The 22,116-nt window shown below is 43.4% G+C and overlaps 1 protein-coding gene across 1 annotated transcript in view; it reads left to right on the top strand.

Moving 5' to 3' along the window:
* Window positions 1-224: 224 nt before the first annotated feature.
* LOC311105343 (receptor expression-enhancing protein 2-like) overlaps window positions 225-22,116 on the top strand; it is a 37,064-nt gene continuing 15,172 nt past the window's right edge. The window contains exons 1-6 of the mRNA XM_084147467.1: window positions 225-576; window positions 3,104-3,176; window positions 6,957-7,033; window positions 8,510-8,630; window positions 12,075-12,188; window positions 15,731-15,905. Coding sequence (XP_084003593.1) covers window positions 545-576; window positions 3,104-3,176; window positions 6,957-7,033; window positions 8,510-8,630; window positions 12,075-12,188; window positions 15,731-15,905 — 592 coding nt within the window. The 5' untranslated portion in view covers window positions 225-544. The remainder of the gene's footprint in view (window positions 577-3,103; window positions 3,177-6,956; window positions 7,034-8,509; window positions 8,631-12,074; window positions 12,189-15,730; window positions 15,906-22,116) is intronic.

Genomic DNA, 22,116 nt, shown 5'->3' with positions numbered 1-22,116 from the left:
CGCATCCGGACGATTCTTGGCGGAATGCATTGCTTGACTGCAGCACCCCAAACGATTCGTTCTCAAATTGGAGTTTGTTGAGCAGAGGCTGTGTATGTTTTGGTTCTACAACGTTGTGTCCATCATAACGTTCAATAATAAATTAATTGTATTCATTCTTGCACCATGCGATCAATTATCAGTTCTAAACATGTATTTTTATTTGCTATGCTGTCTGCAGCATGATAGACAGTTGGTCGGAGCTCGCCACCGGAGTTGCGCGTATTAAACGAACGAACGACTAAAATTAACGAGTCACTCAGAAAATCGAATTATGACTCCAGTCAGTAAAAAGAGTCGTTCAAAAAGCACGAATCGTTCGCGAGCTGCACATCACCACGGAGTAGCCTAGCTACCTGTCAGTAAAATAGAGCACTTCAGAACAGCAGCAGGCACCGCACTCGCATCACAGCAACACGGTGGTGGACAGAGGAATGGGGGGTAGCTAGCTAGCTAGTTAGCTAGATTTCCGAGAATAAGGAAAAGCTCACTACAATCAATCAAGATGGTGTCGTGGATTATCTCCAGGATGGTAGTGTGAGTATGGACTCAGTTTGTTGTTGTATCGGCTCTTGCCATACCACATCGCTTTCTACAGCTGCATACACTAACTACTGCTGCCATGGCTTGTGCCCAAATCGCGCACGGCCAGTTCTCTTGATAGCCAGAATGACAGCGAACGAGCTAATTTGCTAGCAATTAAATTGTCGTTGATGTATAGCCCATGGTGCTGAAATGGGCATGTTGACCACTGGTGTTTCATAAAGACAGTTTGGTAGGCAGAGAGCAAAACTAACAGGTAGTTAGCTAGCTAGCTAACATTAGCTCAAATGATAACGCTGCTAGCCAAGTGAAGGTGGAATGGATTAGCTAGCTAACAAGCTTGCTTATGCCATCCACTGAAGCTAATTTGTGAATTCATATAGGGGTTGTTATTCTAAGTCAGTAAAACAAAATGCTCTAGTCTTGATTATTGCTAATCACGCATAATAGTGAATAGTGCATTTTAGTAAGGTTTGCGTGATGATGATCAAAACATGTGTCAGGAACGGCACTGCTAGCATGACACTGACATCCAGAGAAATCATTGATGCTCTTCCATTCCCACTGTCACCTCAATCGAGACAGTCAAGATTTTACCTGATTCTCATGATGTCATTTATGAAACGGGTCGAGCTGTCTACGTGACAGTGGTACTGTTTGATAAGGGCTGAGACCCAAGAGGGAGGCAGATGTCATTTGATGTTGTAATGAGCCAGCTAAGCTAGGATAGGCCTACCTGTACCCTGACAGCTAGGCTGGAGTCAACAGCTGTTTATACAGTTGAGTCATACACACACACTGTCATCACCCTACATCCTCAGAATATATCTAGCTGTTATCAACTCTTTGTGTTTGTTAGTCCGTGTTGTATTTAGGTGGTAGGATTTATGTGGACAGTTTACCTATCAAATTATGTTTTCATCATGTCATCAGTAGCAATTGTCATCTTGGCATGGAATGAGAGCCACAACTTTAATAGTTTTATAGTTACCTAAATCTCAGATGTAAAGAGCGGAGCTTGCCTGCCTGCTCATTTTTAAATAATAGATGTATAGATGTCATTGATGTAGCTGATTTTGCATTGGATTACATAACCAATAACATCTGAGCCAACCTTTACTTTAGTGTAGAGGGTTTAAGGCTCATTGCTTGGCAGGTAATCATGTGTTAGAGACCAAAGAAACGTCATGATTGAATGGTCCTGTAAACAAGAGGATGCTTATCCCAGGGATTAGCCAACCCTGTCTTTATCTCTGTGTACTAGTATGAAAGTCAGACTGTCATGCTCATTCTCACTTGGTATGTATGTTAGCATAAGCTTTGGGGAAATATCCCCAGTCAAACTGTGTTGTTGGGCTTGTAAAACCTCAATTGGACACTACAAGCCAAAGTGCCCAACAACAGGATGGCTATATATTTCCACTTAAAAGGGGTGTAGAATTACAGTCGATAGGTCTAATCACAGAATCTGAGCCTGGTCAGTGTTTGGTAGCCATTTGTTCTGTGTCTCCTTGGGTGCATTGAGCAGTATGGGATTGAGGAGATATGGGACAGAGCAGAGAGGAGTCTGGGAGGGAGAGAGAGAGGGACTCTGAGACATTGGGCGTCTGCTGTGGGAGTCTGAATCTTGCTGCTTGCCTGGCCTGCCACGCGTCTCCTCTTACTGGACAGCTACAGCGCAGAGTAGAGCAAAGCAGCCCTGGCAGCATTACTGGGCAAATCACAGACAGACAAAGACCCAGACAGACACATAGACTCGGTGCACACGAAAAACACATAGATGGAACAAGGGAAACCCATAGCGGAAAATATTTCCTCAGACTAAGCCTGAGAAATGAAAACATTTGGACAGAAAGGTGGAATACATTAACACAATTTAACCTAGTGGTAGAAATGCCCTTAGCCTTCACAGTAAGGTAGCAGGCGTGGTCCTCCCAGCTCTCCCCTCGCTCAGCATTCAGTTTCCTGACACATCAGCAGTAATCACCCTGCGGCCGGGCTGACAGGACAGAGTGCAATGTGTGTGTGTGTGTGTGTGTGTGTGTGTGTGTGTGTGTGTGTTGTAGGCAGATTCACATACGGTGACCTGCCGTTATCCTGTGTTTGGTCCATCTATCAGTAGCAGAAACGCTTTCCATTCTTTTCCAATCTTCTGTTTCCTGAACTGATCATTTGTTCCAACAAACCACTGCCCTTTGTTTAAATGTAACCATCTGGTATTGCAATACAGCGAGTCAGGTGCCCTAACTAGGCTAACCTAGAGGGATATTTTGAGAGCTGCCCAGAATATGGCCTACTTTCCCTCAAAGCAACCTATTTATGTTGACTCTGTGAGATCATGGGTTTTAGACTGGAGTCAGGTGTTAGGCCACATTTTACTGGATAAATATTGAAACAGAGGGAAACATTTGGTTAGTGTCAGTGTTGCCACCCAGAGGTCATGTTGCCCGGGTGATGTTGTTTACTGTACCTTAACCCCTAACCTCTGACCCATTCCTCTCTGACTCTCCTCTTCCTTCAGCCTGGCCTTCGGGACCCTCTACCCGGCCTACTCCTCATACAAGGCCGTCAAGACAAAGAATGTGAAGGAATATGTGAGTTTTGTACATACATACTGTACCTCTATTGTTGCAGTGCATTAGTATGTCTTTACAATGTCTTCAGTGATGGGCTAAATATTTTAAGTCTCTTGTAGTTATTTCAAATATTCATATTGAGATAATACAATGGACAAAGTTATGATGGTTTTAAAATGGCTTTCAGTCTTTTCAATGCGCTGCAGCAAGTTTCCATTGTCTCAGAGGATGAGAGAGCAGTTAAACAGTATCCGTTTAAAATGGGAGCCTCCCAGCTTACCTCATTCCTGTCAGGGAGCAGAGGGATAAGAAAGAGGAGGAGGAAGAGGAGGGGTGGTAGAGAAGGAGGAGCGGTGGAACTCTGTGTTCTGGCCCTCTGCCTAGCTCCACCAAGCTCTCTCCTCTCCGGAGCCTTCTCCTCCCTCTGGTTGCTATGGAAACCCCCCCATCTCAATATCTTAGCTGGGGCACATGCAGACAGAGAGAGGGAGGGAGAGATACAGAGGACATTTTTAGCCCTGTTGTTTTTATAAATGTTTTCCCTCCCATCTCTTATTTTTCTTGCTCTCTCGCTATCCTTTTCAATTTTTTCCTTTAATGATTCAACAGTAGAAATACTAATTATATAACATCACACATTTGGCATGTGCTTTGTTCCTACAGTGCATTCGGAAAGTATTCAAACCCCTTGACTTTTTCCACAATTTGTTACGTTACAGCCTTATTCTAAAATTGATTTAATAAAAACATTTCCTCATCAATCTACACACAATACCCCATAATGACAAAGCAAAAACAGTTATTTAAATGGTTGCAAATAAAAAAGAGAGACGTTATTTACGTAAGTATTCAGACCCTTTGCTATGAGTCTCGAAATTGATTGGACATGATTTGGAAAGGCACACTCCACCAATCAGGCCTTTACTCCTCAGTAAAAGGCACATGACAGCCCACTTGGGAGTTTGCCAAAAGGCACCTAAAGGACTCTGACCATGAGAAACAAGATTCTCTGATTCTCTTTGGCCTGAATGCTAAGCGTCACTTCTGGAGGAAACCAGGCACTGCTCATCACCTGGCCAATACCATCCCTACGGTGAAGCATGGTGGTGGCAGCATCATGCTGTGGATATGTTTTTCAGCTGCAGGGACTGGGAGACTAGTCAGGATCAAGGGAAAGATGAATGGAGCAAAGTACAGAGAGATCCTTGATGAAAACCTACTCCAGAGCACTCAGTACCTCAGACTGGGGTGAAGGTTCACCTTCCAACAGGACAATGACCCTAAGCACACAGCCAAGACAACGCAGGAGTGGCTTCGGAACAAGTCTCTGAATATCCTTGAGTGGCCCAGCCAGAGCCCGGACTTGAACCCGATCGAACATCTCTGGAGCGACCTGAAAATAGCTGTGCAACGACGATCCCCAACCAACCTGACAGAGCTTGAGAGGATCTGCAGAGAAAAATGGGAAAAACTCCCCAAATACAGGTGTGCAAAGCTTGTAGCGTCATACCCAAGAAGACTCGAGGCTGTAATCGTTGCCAAAGGTGCTTCAACAAAGTACTGAGTAAAGGGTCTGAATACTTATGTGAATGTGATATTTTCGTTTTGTATTTGTAAAGAATGTGCTAAAATGTCTAAAAACCTGTTTTTGCTTTGTTGTTATGGTGTATTGTGTGTAGATTGATGAGAAAAAATAAACATTGAATCCATTTTAGAATAAGGCTGTAACGTAACAAAATGTGGAAAAAGTCAAGGGGTCTGAATACTTTCCGAATGCACTGTATGACATAAAAATATGACTCATCCTCTCAGGCTATTCAATGCATTCCCTAGCTGGGTTTAGTGCTTTATATTTTTCATATGCCGATATATATATATATATAGATGAAATGTTTTAACTCTGTCAGTGTGACATTTAGGATTCATCCACATCATCTCGCTATTTACAGTTGAAGTCGTAAGTTTACATACACTTAGGTTGGAGTCATTAAAACTTGTTTTTCAACCACTCCACAAATTTCTTGTTAACAAACTATCGTTTTGGCAAGTTGGTTAGGACATCTACTTTGTGCATGATACAAGTAATTTTTCCAACAATTGTTTACAGACAGATTATTTCACTTATAATTCAATGTATCACAATTCCAGTGGGTCAGAAGTTTACATACACTAAGTTGACTGTGCCTTTAAATAGCTTGGGAAATTCCAGAAAATGATGTCATGGCTGTAGAAGCTTCTGATAGGCTAATTTACATCATTTGAGTCAATTGGAGGTGTACCTGTAGATGTATTTCAAGGCCTACCTTCAAACTCAATGCCTCTTTGCTTGACATCATGGGAAAATCAAAAGAAATCAGCCAAGACCTCAGATTTTTTTTTTGTCATTCTTGGGAGCAATTTCCAAACGCCTGAAGGTACCACGTTCATCTGTTCAAACAATAGTACGCAAGTATAAACTCCATGGGACCACGCAGCCGTCATACCGCTCAGGAAGGAGACACGTTCTGTCTCCTAGAGATGAATGTGCTTTGGTGTGAAAAGTGCAAATCAATTCCAGAACAACAGCAAAGGACCTTGGGAAGATGCTGGAGGAAACGGGTACAAAAGTATCTATATCCACAGTAAAACGAGTCTTATATCGACATAAGCTGAAAGGCTGCTCAGCAAGGAAGAAGCCACTGCTCCAAAACCGCTATAAAAAAGCCACACTACGGTTTGCAACTGCACATGGGGATAAAGATCGTACTTTTTCGAGAAATGTCCTCCGGTCTGATGAAACAAAAATAGAACTGTTTGGCCATAATGACCATCGTTATGTTTGGTGGGGGTACTTGCAAGCCGAAGAAACCCATTCCAACCGTGAAGCACGGGGTTGGCAGCATCATGCTGTGAGGGTGCTTTGCTGCAGGAGGGACTGGTGCATGAGGAAGGAAAATGATGTGGATATATTGAAGCAACATCTCAAGACATCAGTCAGGAAGTTAAAGCTTGGTCGCAAATGGGTCTTCCAAATGGACAATGACCCCAAGCATACTTCCAAAGTTGTGGCAAAATGGCTTAAGGACAACAAAGTCAAGGTATTGGAGTGGCCATCACAAAGCCCTGACCTCAACCCTATAGAACATTTGTGGCCAGAACTGAAAAAGCGTGTGCAAGCAAGGAGGCCTACAAACCTGACTCAGTTACACCAGCTCTGTCAGGAGGAATGGGCCAAAATTCACCCAACTTATTGTGGGAAGCTTGTGGAAGGCTACCCAAAACGTTTGACCCAAGTTAAACAATTTAAAGGCAATGCTACCAAATACTAATTGAGTGTATGTAAACTTCTGGGAATGTGATGAAAGAAATAAAAGCTGAAATAAATGATTCTCTCTACTATTATTCTGACATTTCACATTCTTAAAATAAAGTGGTGATCCTAACTGACCTAAGACAGGGAATTTTTACTAGGATTAAATGTCAGGAATTGTGAAAAACTGAGTTTAAATGTATTTGGCTAAGGGGTACGTAAACTTCCGACTTCAACTTCATATTGCAGTAATTGATGACACACACTCCGTCCTATGTTTGGCAGTGATCAACCATGCATACTGATTCGGTCTATGAAGGCCCTAACTAGATATGTTGTGTTTATGACTATGCATGCGTGTGTCTGTGTGTGTGTGTGTGTGTGTGTGTGTGTGTGTGAGAGAGAGAGATGCGTGGCTGTACATGTGTCTTGTCACTGCTTACTGTAGGCTATGCTTTGGTCTATATGTGATGCGCTCTCCCCTCTATATCCTGTGTGTGTGTGTCCAGGTGAAATGGATGATGTACTGGATAGTGTTTGCGTTATTCACGACGGTGGAGACCCTCACAGACTTGTTCATGTCCTGGTGAGTCACGCGGGTCATCTCTGACCACTGCCCTACAGCCACTTACAACAATAGCCCCTAGGACCATCCATATGAAAAACAATATACACTATATGGCCAAAAGTGGACAGCCCTTCAAATTAGTGGATTCGGCTATTTCAGCCACACCCGTTGCTGACAGGTATATAAAATCGAGCACACCGCCATGCAATCTCCATAGACAAACATTGGCAGTAGAATGGCCTTACTGAAGAGCTCAGTGACTTTCAATGTGGCACAGTCATAGGATGCCACCCTATCAATCAGTTTGTCGAATTTCTGCCCTGCTAGAGCTGCCCCGTGCTGTTATTGTGAAGTGGAGATGTCTAGGAGCAACAACGACTCAACCGCGAAGTGGTAGGCCACACAAGCTCACAGAATGGGATTGCCAAGTGCTGAAATGTGTAGCGCGTACAAAATCGTCTATCCTCTGTTGCAACACTCACTACTGATTTCCAAACTGCCTCTGGAAGCAACGTCAGCACAATAACTGTTGGTAGGGAGCTTCATGAAATTGGTTACCAGCGTTGGCTGGAGTGGTGTAAATCTCACCGCCATTGGACTCTGGAACAGTTCTCTGGAGTGATGAATCACAATTCCCAATCTGGCAGACCGACGGACGAATCTGGGTTTGGCGGATGCCAGGAGAACGCTACCTGCCCGAATGCAAAGTGCCAATTTTAAAGGTTGGTGGAGGAGGAATAATGGTCTGGGGCTGCTTTTCATGGTTCGGGCTAGTCCCCTTCCAGTGAAGCGAAATCTTAACGCTACAGCATACAATGACATTCTAGACTTTGTGGCAACCGTTTGGGGAAGGACCTATCCTGTTTCAGCATGACAATGCCCCTGTGCACAAAATGAGGTCAATACAGAAATGGATTGTCGAGATCGGTGTGGAAGAACTTGACTGACCTGCACAGAGCCCTGACCGCAACCCCATCGAACACCTTTGGGATGAATTGGAACACCGAACGCGAGTCAGTGCCCGACCTCACTAATGCTCGTGGCTGAATGGAAGCAAGTCCCCGCAACAATGTTCCAACATCTAGTGAAAAGCCTTCCCAGAAGAGTGGAGGCTGGTATAGCAGCAAAGGGGGAACCAACTCCATATTAATGCCCATGATTTTGGAATTAGATGTTTGACGAGCAGGTGTCCACATACTTTTGGGCATTTAGTGTGTGTATATATACGTTTGAAAATACATATTTTTGGTTGAAAAGCTGTTAAATGTATTTTCAACATGTGTTCACTAGAATTGCTATATTTAAATCAACTTCAATTTTGATTGTCTACATTTGTCATGGTGTATTGTCTTCAGAAAAGTACCAGGATATCAGAGCAAACGCTTGTTACACCCTGAAAGAGGAAATAATGATATTGTTTCAGTAAAATTGTAGCCTACGTCCATTCTTCTGTCCTGTCTATTAACTCTCCTGTTGGTGTGGTTGGCCATGCAGGTTTCCTTTCTACTTTGAGCTGAAGATAGCCTTTGTGATCTGGCTCCTGTCTCCGTACACTAAGGGCTCCAGCGTGCTCTACCGCAAGTTTGTCCACCCCACCCTGTCCAATAAGGAGAAGGTAACGTCTAACCCTGTCCAATAAGGAGAAGGTAACGTCTAACCCTGTCCAATAAGGAGAAGGTAACGTCTAACCCTGTCCAACAAGGAGAAGGTAACGTCTAACCCTGTCCAACAAGGAGAAGGTAACGTCTAACCCTGTCCAACAAGGAGAAGGTTACGTCTAACCCTGTCCAATAAGGAGAAGGTAACGTCTAACCCTGTCCAACAAGGAGAAGGTAACGTCTAACCCTGTCCAACAAGGAGAGGGTAATGTCTAACCCTGTCCAATAAGGAGAGGTAACGTCTAACCCTGTCCAATAAGGAGAGGTAACGTCTAACCCTGTCCAACAAGGAGAAGGTAACGTCTAACCCTGTCCAACAAGGAGAAGGTAACGTCTAACCCTGTCCAACAAGGAGAAGGTAACGTCTAACCCTGTCCAACAAGGAGAAGGTAACGTCTAACCCTGTCCAACAAGGAGAAGGTAACGTCTAACCCTGTCCAACAAGGAGAAGGTAACGTCTAACCCTGTCCAACAAGGAGAAGGTAACGTCTAACCCTGTCCAATAAGGAGAAGGTAACGTCTAACCCTGTCCAATAAGGAGAAGGTAACGTCTAACCCTGTCCAATAAGGAGAAGGTAACGTCTAACCCTGTCCAACAAGGAGAAGGTAACGTCTAACCCTGTCCAACAAGGAGAAGGTAACGTCTAACCCTGTCCAACAAGGAGAAGGTAACGTCTAACCCTGTCCAACAAGGAGAAGGTAACGTCTAACCCTGTCCAACAAGGAGTAGGTAACGTCTAACCCGGTCCAACAAGGAGTAGGTAACGTCTAACCCTGTCCAACAAGGAGAAGGTAACGTCTAACCCTGTCCAACAAGGAGAAGGTAACGTCTAACCCTGTCCAACAAGGAGAAGGTAACGTCTAACCCTGTCCAACAAGGAGAAGGTAACGTCTAACCCTGTCCAACAAGGAGAAGGTAACGTCTAACCCTGTCCAATAAGGAGAAGGTAACGTCTAACCCTGTCCAACAAGGAGAGGTAACGTCTAACCCTGTCCAATAAGGAGAAGGTAACGTCTAACCCTGTCCAATAAGGAGAAGGTAACGTCTAACCCTGTCCAATAAGGAGAAGGTAACGTCTAACCCTGTCCAATAAGGAGAAGGTAACGTCTAACCCTGTCCAATAAGGAGAAGGTAACGTATAACCCTGTCCAATAAGGAGCAGGTAACGTCTAACCCTGTCCAACAAGGAGTAGGTAACTTCTAACCCGGTCCAACAAGGAGTAGGTAACGTCTAACCCTGTCCAACAAGGAGAGGTAACGTCTAACCCTGTCCAATAAGGAGAAGGTAACGTCTAACCCTGTCCAATAAGGAGAAGGTAACGTCTAACCCTGTCCAATAAGGAGAAGGTAACGTCTAACCCTGTCCAATAAGGAGAAGGTAACGTATAACCCTGTCCAACAAGGAGCAGGTAACGTCTAACCCTGTCCAATAAGGAGAAGGTAACGTCTAACCCTGTCCAATAAGGAGAAGGTAACGTCTAACCCTGTCCAATAAGGAGTAGGTAACGTCTAACCCTGTCCAACAAGGAGTAGGTAACGTCTAACCCTGTCCAACAAGGAGTAGGTAACGTCTAACCCTGTCCAATAAGGAGAAGGTAACGTCTAACCCTGTCCAATAAGGAGAAGGTAACGTCTAACCCTGTCCAACAAGGAGTAGGTAACGTCTAACCCGGTCCAACAAGGAGTAGGTAACGTCTAACCCTGTCCAACAAGGAGAAGGTAACGTCTAACCCTGTCCAACAAGGAGAAGGTAACGTCTAACCCTGTCCAATAAGGAGAAGGTAACGTCTAACCCTGTCCAACAAGGAGAAGGTAACGTCTAACCCTGTCCAATAAGGAGAAGGTAACGTCTAACCCTGTCCAATAAGGAGAAGGTAACGTCTAACCCTGTCCAACAAGGAGAGGTAACGTCTAACCCTGTCCAATAAGGAGAAGGTAACGTCTAACCCTGTCCAATAAGGAGAAGGTAACGTCTAACCCTGTCCAACAAGGAGAAGGTAACGTCTAACCCTGTCCAACAAGGAGAAGGTAACGTCTAACCCTGTCCAACAAGGAGAAGGTAACGTCTAACCCTGTCCAACAAGGAGAAGGTAACGTCTAACCCTGTCCAACAAGGAGAAGGTAACGTCTAACCCTGTCCAATAAGGAGAAGGTAACGTCTAACCCTGTCCAATAAGGAGAAGGTAACGTCTAACCCTGTCCAACAAGGAGAGGTAACGTCTAACCCTGTCCAATAAGGAGAAGGTAACGTCTAACCCTGTCCAATAAGGAGAAGGTAACGTCTAACCCTGTCCAATAAGGAGAAGGTAACGTCTAACCCTGTCCAATAAGGAGAAGGTAACGTATAACCCTGTCCAACAAGGAGCAGGTAACGTCTAACCCTGTCCAATAAGGAGAAGGTAACATCTAACCCTGTCCAATAAGGAGTAGGTAACGTCTAACCCTGTCCAACAAGGAGTAGGTAACGTCTAACCCTGTCCAACAAGGAGAAGGTAACGTCTAACCCTGTCCAATAAGGAGAAGGTAACGTCTAACCCTGTCCAATAAGGAGAAGGTAACGTCTAACCCTGTCCAACAAGGAGAAGGTAACGTCTAACCCTGTCCAACAAGGAGAAGGTAACGTCTAACCCTGTCCAATAAGGAGAAGGTAACGTCTAACCCTGTCCAATAAGGAGAAGGTAACGTCTAACCCTGTCCAACAAGGAGTAGGTAACGTCTAACCCTGTCCAATAAGGAGAAGGTAACGTCTAACCCTGTCCAATAAGGAGAAGGTAACGTCTAACCCTGTCCAATAAGGAGAAGGTAACGTCTAACCCTGTCCAATAAGGAGAAGGTAACGTCTAACCCTGTCCAACAAGGAGAAGGTAACGTCTAACCCTGTCCAATAAGGAGAAGGTAACGTCTAACCCTGTCCAATAAGGAGAAGGTAACGTCTAACCCTGTCCAACAAGGAGAAGGTAACGTCTAACCCTGTCCAACAAGGAGAAGGTAACGTCTAACCCTGTATAACAAGGAGAAGGTAACGTCTAACCCTGTCCAACAAGGAGAAGGTAACGTCTAACCCTGTCCAACAAGGAGTAGGTAACGTCTAACCCTGTCCAACAAGGAGTAGGTAACGTCTAACCCTGTCCAATAAGGAGAAGGTAACGTCTAACCCTGTCCAACAAGGAGAATGTAACGTCTAACCCTGTCCAATAAGGAGAAGGTTAGATGTCACAGTAAGATCCAGCTCTCTGTCAATCTGTCAATTCTCAATTGTTTAGGTGCAGTGAGTCATACAGTATGTTTCTCTCTCTCTTTCTGTCTTTCTGTCTCACTTCTTTCCCTCTCGCTCCTTTTTTTGTCTCCCTTTTTTATTTCTCTCTCTTTCTCCCCCCCACCCCCCACCCCCCGTCTGTAGGAGATCGATGAGTACATCACCCAGGCTAAAGACCGTAGTTATGAGACTATGATGAGGTTTGGGAAGAGAGGTCTGAACTTGGCTGCTACTGCTGCCGTCACCGCAGCTAGCAAGGTAAGCAAGGCCCTGGCCCTGACCAGAGGGGTGTGTGTGTGTGTGTGTCATCATGTTTGAGATGTGTATGCTCTGCAGGGTAATGTGTGTGTGTGTGTGTGTGTGTGTGTCTGTCTGCACATGGTGTTTCCTTGTGTGAGTGTGAAGCTATATTTCGTCCCATGGGCATGTACCATGCTGTGATTTTTCGATTGCATTGCATTTGCATTGATATCAGAGTGATTCGAGGGACAGTAGAGCGCTGAGTACCAGCCATAAGCGACTGGTTGTTAGCAAGTTTGGTAAGCTACTAATGACAATCAGCTGCATCAGAGGACAGTTTTGAGAAGCCTAGTTACCTTGCCTAAACGTCACGTGGAATTTGACTGCGGTCATGACTGGTGACTGCCAGTGTGGCTGCAATATGGTCACCGTAACTGCCCTAGTCATACGTTGGCATACCAATACGTCTTTATATCAATGTTGTTAGTGATAGTGTCTATTGCATAGTTTGAGAGCTCTTGCCAAGAAATTACTCTGGTGTCTTGTAGGGTTGGGCGATATTACGATATAATCGGAAATCAATTATGTTTGACAGACATCATCGATGGCAACGACATCATGATGTGACAGATGATCGTTTTTATATATTTCGATTTTTTTACAGACGAGGGTTTAACCTATTTGAACTTGACTGGCACCGCTGGAGTCTGGCAGCGCACAGCCGGGCGACATGCCAAATGACTTACCCCTGTTTGTCATAGCCTTTTTCAATAAATATGTAGGTAGACTTAGCCTACTATTAACATAATGCAAGAGTAGGCCTAAAATCTAGATTGTAGACGGAGTGGAGAGTGCCAATAGCAGCGCAAAATGTTAGATAACATTTATCTCGCTCACCTCTCCAATGTCGGATGATCATTTGCCTTTTGCAGCGGACATGTTTTAAAAGCTTCATTTCCCTTTTTGTCCCAATCACCATTATATTTGAATGTGACTTTTTTGCCTAAGCATATCTTTCATGATCAACTTTCAAATGAATCTAGGAGGCCAGTAACAAGCGTTATATCTCAGAAAGTTTTATGCTTGTGAATAGCCTAAATAAAAACGCATGGTAATAATGAGAGCGAGAGAGAACTAACAATTGCAAGATGGAATAATCGAATGGGAAGTTTAAACAAACCTTATAAGTTTCTGGCCTCCACCTGAACAAAGCTTTAGGATAAACAAATTGTGTGCCGTAAACTTCGTAAATTGTACAAGTAAACTTCTAAACAGATATTTATATTATTGTGGAAGTGTTCATTCAAATCCTTGAATTGTGCAACGGGCATTACATGAGCCCCCACAGCAGCGCTTTCGATAAGCGGGAACAAAAAAGAAATGTCGCCTATAAAAAGAATAACCCACATTTGGATAGGCTACAAATGACTAAATAAGTACGAAATTAACCAAATGAATGACAGTGAAAATACGTTTAAGACACACAATGTAATGTTTTAGCCTAGGATACATTTATTTAGAATAAGATGCATCTGTGAATACAGGCTTTGAAAATTAAACAAATAAAGTGCAATTTAGAACCATTACGACTATTTTCTTTTCATTATATATTAACTTACCTAAAGGCTTCTGGCAAGGAAAACAAGCATGTTCACCTTTCCTGGCTTTAATAGACTGCGGAGTGGGGTAACAATATTGCCTACTGAAAACACATTCAGACGGAACGCTTTTTGCACAGATGCAGAGATATTTGTGGCCGATGTTGGCCAAGAGCGGAAAGCGACCCTTCATTCGCTCTCCACCATGCCAGTGGGTCATCATCTCCTCCAATTACATTTTAGAGTAGGTAGGATGTGAGCTCTGCGGTGGCCGGCTGTTGCGCACAGAGTGTGACTGTTTGCTCTCCCAAGAAGACTGCCCAGTGATGTCTTCTATGGTGAACATGCGCACTCGATCTCGAAATTGTCCTAAATCACCATTGAAAAGGTCTTGTATCACGCTGAAGGCCTACAATGGTTGGTTCTAAATCACCATTCAAAGTTATCGGTGTCACATATCACCATATGATTGGTTGATATTTATTTATTTGCACACAAGAAAATACAATATTGGAAAGATGATTTCCACATTGTAGTCTAATGATTAGATTCTTATCTGGTGGTTTGTGCATGACACAGATCGTTTACTGCGTTGCTAGCCAACGCAATGACGCACTCCCCCCCATCCCTGGGTAAAAATAGATGATACAATGGTATATCAACAATGTTTGGACAGGTGGATGAGAGAAAGTGTCATTCCAGGCATCGCCCAACCATAGTGTCTTGACGTGTGTGTGTTCTGCAGGTGTGTGCTCTTATGATCATGTGATGCTGCAGGGCGTCTGTCTGGGTCAGGGTTTCCGTTAGGAAAATGTGGCACAAGACATTTGACCGGCAGCATTTAAATTTACTGGACATTTGAGAAATGTACCCGAACCCATATGGATTGGGTGCGTAACCTGATAAGGGCGTCCACCCATGTTACTCAGAATGACAGAAATCCCATTTGTAGTATGGTAATTCATTGTAACAGAACATGCAACTCGAGGTGTGCGTCTTCTTACCAAATTCCAATGCTCACTTTGAAGATGTTAGAATAACTGTCCACATGTACTTTTCCTCAGCCAACAAAACAAGTAACGAACATCAAAATCACTAGCCTATGTCAATCTACTATCCCCCGTAGTAGAAACGTTGACCTATTCTATTAGTCAGCTTGTTGTTCTGTGCGAGAAAGAAATAGCCTATTCCAAAACAGACTGGGAAATGTTGTGGGATGATGGATCCCAAAATTATACAACCAGTAGGCCTAGGCTACATAAAAAAAATTTAATATGGAAGTCTTTATCAAATAATTTAGGATATTCTACTTTGAAGCAAGGTAAGACATGCCACATAATATGAAGTAAAACGTTCAGGTTTCAAACAATTAAGTATAGTGTGTGTGATGCGCTGAAGCCTGCCTTCCATTGTCATTGCACTTGAATGGCGAATGGGAAGCATGCTTCAATTACCAGTTGAGAAATAAAAATAGTAGCTATTTTTAGTCGTGGCTATCAACTGTTTTTAACACGTGATTGCATTTATAATTGTTGCGCAATGATTGGGCTTATAAAATCACGTTTCACTCCAGCTGCAACCAACAAGCAGGTTGAGGAGCTGGACAGATTTTTCCGCTCAAATAAAGGTTCTGTATCTGTATGCTGTGCGCGTGTGATAAATAAGATAGGCTACATAACGAAAATACACACGCAGCAATTTAATACCACCAAAGTATGGAAATTAACCTATAGACCGATAAGCATGACCGGTCAAATGTATTTCCATCTATGAAGAGGCTAAAAAGCATTATTTTGCAATGGGATTCTTTCTTCTTCTCCCGGACGATTATTCGGCGCCAATTGTATTTATCAGCTTTTTATTTTTTTATCGGCCAACAGCCGATTTAAAAACCCTGGTCTGTATATGCGTACATCTATACCCCACCGTGTTTGAGGTGTGTGTGTTGTGTGTGTTGTGCAGGGCCAGGGTGTGCTGTCGGACAAGCTGCGTAGTTTCAGCATGCAGGACCTGACTCTGATCAACGACGGGGAGGAGATGGGCCTGCGCTCCTCTGACCCCCGCATGAGGAGAGATGCCATGGACGACATGGCTACTGGAGCCAGCACGCTGCCCCGCGCCAAGACCACGCGCCAGAGTAGGTACCACACACACACACACACTTGACTTGGGGGATATCCAGATTGTCATATCGTCATAGCACACAAGGGGCCGCTAAAAACGTAAGAAAAGCCCATTGGGCCTCTATTACCAGAATTCTAACAAAATTAGCACAAACTAATAGTGAAATCACATAGACGCTGTTAGCAAAATGCTAACGAGCGAAAGCGAACATAAACTAATTACAAAGACCGGCAAATCCAGCTCCTAAAGTTATACAAGCATAGCTAGTAGCTACCGAATGTACTTTTCTGTGAGTGTGGACATTTACAATCGAAAGTGAATGAGAGAAACGTGCAAAGGAACAAAGTTGTGATGCATGCTTTTCTGAAGGAAGAGCTGCATGTGTACACAGAGCAGAGGGGAGAAGAACAGAGAAAAAAAAACGATAGTAGGAAGATCAGGGGGAAAATGGCAGCTGTACAGAACTAATCCAGAGCTCTTTTTTTATATTTGTTATTTTTATGGGGGTTCCAGAAAATGATGCCATGGCTTTAGAAGCTTCTGATAGGCTAATTGACATCATTTGAGTCAATTGGAAGTGTACCTGTGGATGTATTTCAAGGCCTACCTTCAAACTCAGTGCCTCTTTGCTTGACATCATGGGAAAATCAAAAGAAATCAGCCAAGATCTCAGGAAATAAATTGTAGACCTCCACAAGTCTGGTTCATCATTGGGAGCAATTTCCAAATGCCTGAAGGTACCATGTTCATCTGTACAAACAATAGTACGCAAGTATAAACACCATGGGACCACGCAGCCGTCATACCGCTCAGGAAGGAGACGCGTTCTGTCTCCTAGAGATGAACGTACTTTGGTGCGAAAAGTGCAAATCAATCCCAGAACAACAGCAAAGGACCTTGTGAAGATGCTGGGGGAAACGGGTACAAAAGTATCTATATCCACAGAAAAACGAGTCCTATATCGAAATAACCTGAAAGGCCGCTCAGCAAGGAAGAAGCCACTGCTCCAAAACCACCATAAAAAAGCCAGACTACGGTTTGCAACTGCACATGGGGACAAAGATCGTACTTTTTGTCCTCCGGTCTGATGAAACAGAAATAGAACTGTTTGGCCATAATGACCATCATTATGATTGGAGGAAAAAGGGGGACGCTTGCAAGCCGAAGAACACCATCCCAACCGTGAAGCACGGGGGTGGCAGCATCATGCTGTGGGGGTGCTTTGCTGCAGGAGGGACTGGTGCACTTCACAAAATAAATGGCATCATGAGGAAGGAAAATTATGTGGATATATTGAAGCAACATCTCAAGACATCAGTCAGGAAGTTAAAGCTTGGTCACAAATGGGTCTTCCAAATGGACAATGACCCCAAGCATACTTCCAAAGTTGTGGCAAAATGGCTTAAAGACAACAAAGTCAAGGTATTGGAGTGGCCATCACAAAGCCCTGACCTCAATCCTATAGAACATTTGTGGGCAGAACTGAAAAGGCGTGTGCGAGCAAGGAGGCCTACAAACCTGACTCAGTTACACCAGCTCTGTCAGGTGGAATGGGCCAAAATTCACCCAACTTATTGTGTGAAGCTTGTGGAAGGCTACCCAAAACGTTTGACCCAAGTTAAACAATTTAAAGACAATGCTACCAAACAGTGGCGGCTCCTGAAAAAATTCTCAGGAGGGGCAATTTTTCTGATGATTTAGGTGACCTACACACATTTAAAAAAAAGATATGTCCAGCAACAACATGAAGACAGGGGCAGCATATAAGTCAATACCAGAAGCATTTATTGACTGATCTCAAAAGTGTTGGCTTACCAGGGTTGGTGGAGCCCTCAGTTTCATCTTTGCCTCGCAAAGCTAACTCAAACACTCCGCAAAACTTCACACACTGGATTAGCCGGCTGAGGATGTGGCGGTTCTTGCTAATGTCGTAGTAAATATATTTGTTATAGTGAATATGGAATATGATATGTTGAGTAAAATGTTGTGCTAAGATCTATTTAGGTCAGGAGCTGGTTATAAGTTCTGTTCCTATCCAATAACAATGGACAAAAGGGTCCTATCTTGTCAGCCTTGTCAGCAGGTGGCCAAGGACAACACCCACGCCATAGGCCTCTCAGTTCTTCCAACTCACGAGTTCTTGCTCTGAGGACACACACACACACAAACACACACACACACACACACATCATCACTGTTAAACACACACACACACACACACATCATCACTGTTAAACACACACACACACACACACACACAAAAATCCCCTCTCTTAGGCTGAACATTTGAAGACAGAGAACCCGACTCAGAGCCAATGCAACAGTGACAGTAGCCTGGAGGTGACCTCGCCCAACTCATCAGGACCAATCAGAAGATCAGAACTACTAGATTGAACCTACTTCATTTATTGCATAAAATGTCTGCACACAATGTTTCGGGGCTCTCTTCAGATAATAATAATAATAATAATAATAATAATATGCCATTTAGCAGACGCTTTTATCCAAAGCGACTTACAGTCATGCGTGCATACATTTTTACGTATGGGTGGTCCCGGGGATCGAACCCACTACCTTGGCGTTACAAGCACCATGCTCTACCAGCTGAGCTACAGAAAGTGGATACTCATGGATGCGCATTGCAATTGTAAAATGTCAACACAATTGGAGACACCACGTCATTTTTGGAGACATGTTATTGACAGTAAACTATTGTAGATGCGACTGCTAACTAAATAAAACATTTTAGCTGGCTAGCTAATCATCTTAGCTAAATGTGGGGCAAACAATTCAGTTATTTACCGTTAATTTGAGGGATTGGGGTGAAAGAAATCGAGTTACATAGTGATACTTTACGATATACTGTATTGACAATATCGCAATATTTTAGCGCTAGTTGGCTGTACCTGCACCAAAACACCATTATTGTTCCTTCATAGCTTGTTCTCAATCTTTTCACATTGGGAGCCAATTAGTTTTCAGCACTTTTATTTCCATGACTGATCAAAACTCGTTCTCATGGCTTTCTGATCCCTCTGCAACAGACATATGGTGCGCAATAAAATCACAGTATCGAATCGCAATACGTATAGAATCATGAGACTCGCAATGCTGATGCATATATCTTATCGTGAGGTTCCTGGCAATTCCCAGGCCAAGTTCATTTGCCACAACAAATCTCTTCGCTAGCAAACGCGATGTCTTCTCCAAAACGACAATGTGTCTCCAGCAATGTTTACTTTTTTGACGTTCTATGGCATCTCCACTTTCCAAGCATATATGACCACATGTAATATTTTGGTAAGTGATGCAAATAGTGAACTATGTAGGGCCAGGATGTAAAATATATGTAGCTGCAGCAATTTCTCTTATCTGATATGGTAAGTAATGGGGCTTAATGTATAGCTCCCTAAGAGTTTGACGAACGGGTCCGTGAACGCGATTCCAGATATATTTACCTCTGAATAAACTGCCTTTATTACACCATATCCACATCCAGTAAACTTGTGATTATCAACACTAACCTCATCGTTGTGGCGGCGGACAGCTAGCCTGTATCCCTCGTCATCCAGTTGAGTGAGTGGCAATGTCTTTTTTCGTTCGTACCAATTTTTGGAAAATCCTCGGGTGTAGGACTTTCCGCCTTTAGTAGAAACCTGTTGAATTATTAAATTTGGTCTGGGAGGTCCTAATTGTTTCGTTGCCAATTTATCTTAATTTGTTCGCCGACAAAAAGGAACTTCTTTCAAAGACACAATCGAGTTGGACTGAAGCCTAGCCATTTTGATAGTAGTAGTGAATTGATTGAGGCTGCTACCTGGTCTTTTCTTAGTTACGTTCATTCGTGGTTACGTTATGTATGACGAAAGCGCGTAAGTGCAAGCCCACAGACACCCATAGAGAATGTATTGAAAGCTTTGAAATGTGAAAAAAATAGATTTTACATGACAGGCTATGAGAGACTTCTGGGCGATTTTCAACCTGACTGAAATCGCCCAAAAAACGGGCGGGGCCATTTGAAGCACGACTTTAGCCTGATTTGACATTTAGTGGCTGTCAGATCAGACGTGAACACTGATAACTGCTGTTGCCGTGATATAATTTTTTATAAATTTATAAAAAAAAAAAAAAAAAAAATTTTTATTTTTTATAATTGATTAGAAAAAAAATCCCTTCCTTTTCCCGTTTGGCAGTGCGTCGCCCATATCGCCCTATTGAACAAGCCGTCCCTGCTACCAAATACTAATTGAGTGTACGTAAACTTCTGACCCACTGGGAATGTGATGAAATAAATAAAAGCGGAAATAAATAATTCTCTCTACTATTATTCTGACGTTTCACATTCGAAAAAATAAAGTGGTGATCCTAACTGACCTAAGACAGGGCATTTTTACTATGATTAAATGTCAGGAATTGTGAAAAACTGAATTTAAATGTACAGTCGTGGTCAAAGGTTTTGAGAATGGCACAAGTATTGGTCTTCACAAAGTTTGCTGCTTCAGTGTTTTTAGATATTTTTATCAGATGTTACTATGGTATACTGAAGTATAATTACAAGCATTCCATAAGTGTCAAAGGCTTTTATTGACAATTACATTATGTTTATGCAAAGAGTCAATATTTGCAGTGTTGACCCTTCTTTATCAAGACCTGGCATGCTGTCAATTAACTTCTGGACCACATCCTGACTGATGGCAGCCCATTCTTGCATAATCAATGCTTGGAGTTTGTCAGAATTTGTGGGTTTTTGTTTGTCCACCCGCCTCTTGAGGATCGACCACAAGTTCTCAATGGGATTAAGGACTGGGGAGTTTCCTGGCCATGGACCCAAAATGTCGATGTTTTATTCCCCGAGCCACTTAGTTATCAATTTTGCCTTATGGCAAGGTGCTCCATCGTGCTGGAAAAGGCATTGGTCGTCACCAAACTGTTCTTGGATGGTTGGGAGAAGTTGCTCTCGGAGGATGTGTTGGTACCATTCTTTATTCATGGCTGTGTTCTTAGGCAAAATTGTGAGTGAGCCCACTCCCTTTGCTGAGAAGCAACCCCACACATGAATGGTCTCAGGATGCTTTACTGTTGGCATGATACAGGACTGATGGTAGCGCTCACCTTGTATTCTCCGGACAAGCTTTTGTCCGGATGTCCCAAACAATCGGAAAGGGGATTCATCAGAGAAAATGACTTTACCCCAGTCCTCAGCAGTCCAATCCCTGTACCTTTTGCAGAATATCAGTCTGTCCCTGATGTTTTTCCTGGAGAGAAGTGGCTTCCTCGCTGCCCTTCTTGACACCAGGCCATCCTCCAAAAGTATTCGATTCACTGTGCGTGCAGATGCACTCACACCTGCCTGCTGCCATTCCTGAGCAAGCTCTGCACTGGTGGTGCCTCGATCCTGCAGCTGAATCAACTTTAGGAGACGGTCCTGGCGCTTGCTGGACTTTCTTGGGCGCCCTGAAGCCTTCTTCACAACAATTGAACCTCTCTCCTTGAAGTTCTTGATGATCCGATAAATGGTTGATTTAGGTGCAATCTTACTAGCAGCAATATCCTTGCCTGTGAAGCCCTTTTTGTGCAAAGCAATGATGACGGCACGTGTTTCCTTGCAGGGAACCATGGTTAACAGAGGAAGAACAATGATTTCAAGCACCACCCTCCTTTTAAAGCTTCCAGTCTGTTATTCTAACTCAATCAGCACGACAGAGTGATCTCCAGCCCTGTCCTCGTCAACCCTCTCCCCCGTGTTAACGAGAGAATCACTGACATGATGGCAGCTGGTCCTTATGTGGCAGGGCTGAAATGCAGTGGAAATGTTTTTGGGGGATTAAGTTTATTTTCATGGCAAAGACGGACTTTGCAATTAATTGCAATTCATCTGATCACTCTTCATGACATTCTGGAGTATATGCAAATTGCCATCATCAAAACTGAGGCAGCAGACTTTGTGAAAATAAGTATTTGTGTCATTCTCAAAACTTTTTGACCACGACTGTATAGGGAGCTGGTGAGTCTATATCGTTATATATCTATCGGCGAGTCTGTTGTGCGGCGCACAAGGTGATGAAGTTTTACACTTGTATGCAATTCACTACTAAATGTTTGCCATTAGATAACTTATAATGGCTTTCTGCCAGAATACAATAGAGCCTACGCCTAGCAAACATTCTGGAGTATATGCAAATTTGCTATCTCAAAAACTGAGGCAGCAGACTTTGTGAAAATTA

The sequence above is a fragment of the Coregonus lavaretus genome (genome assembly GCF_964263955.1).
Source record: "Coregonus lavaretus genome assembly, chromosome: 29".
Taxonomy (NCBI): Eukaryota; Metazoa; Chordata; class Actinopteri; order Salmoniformes; family Salmonidae; genus Coregonus; species Coregonus lavaretus.
The sequence above is the reverse complement of the archived record's forward strand: the minus strand, read 5'-3'. Positions and strand labels throughout refer to the sequence as shown.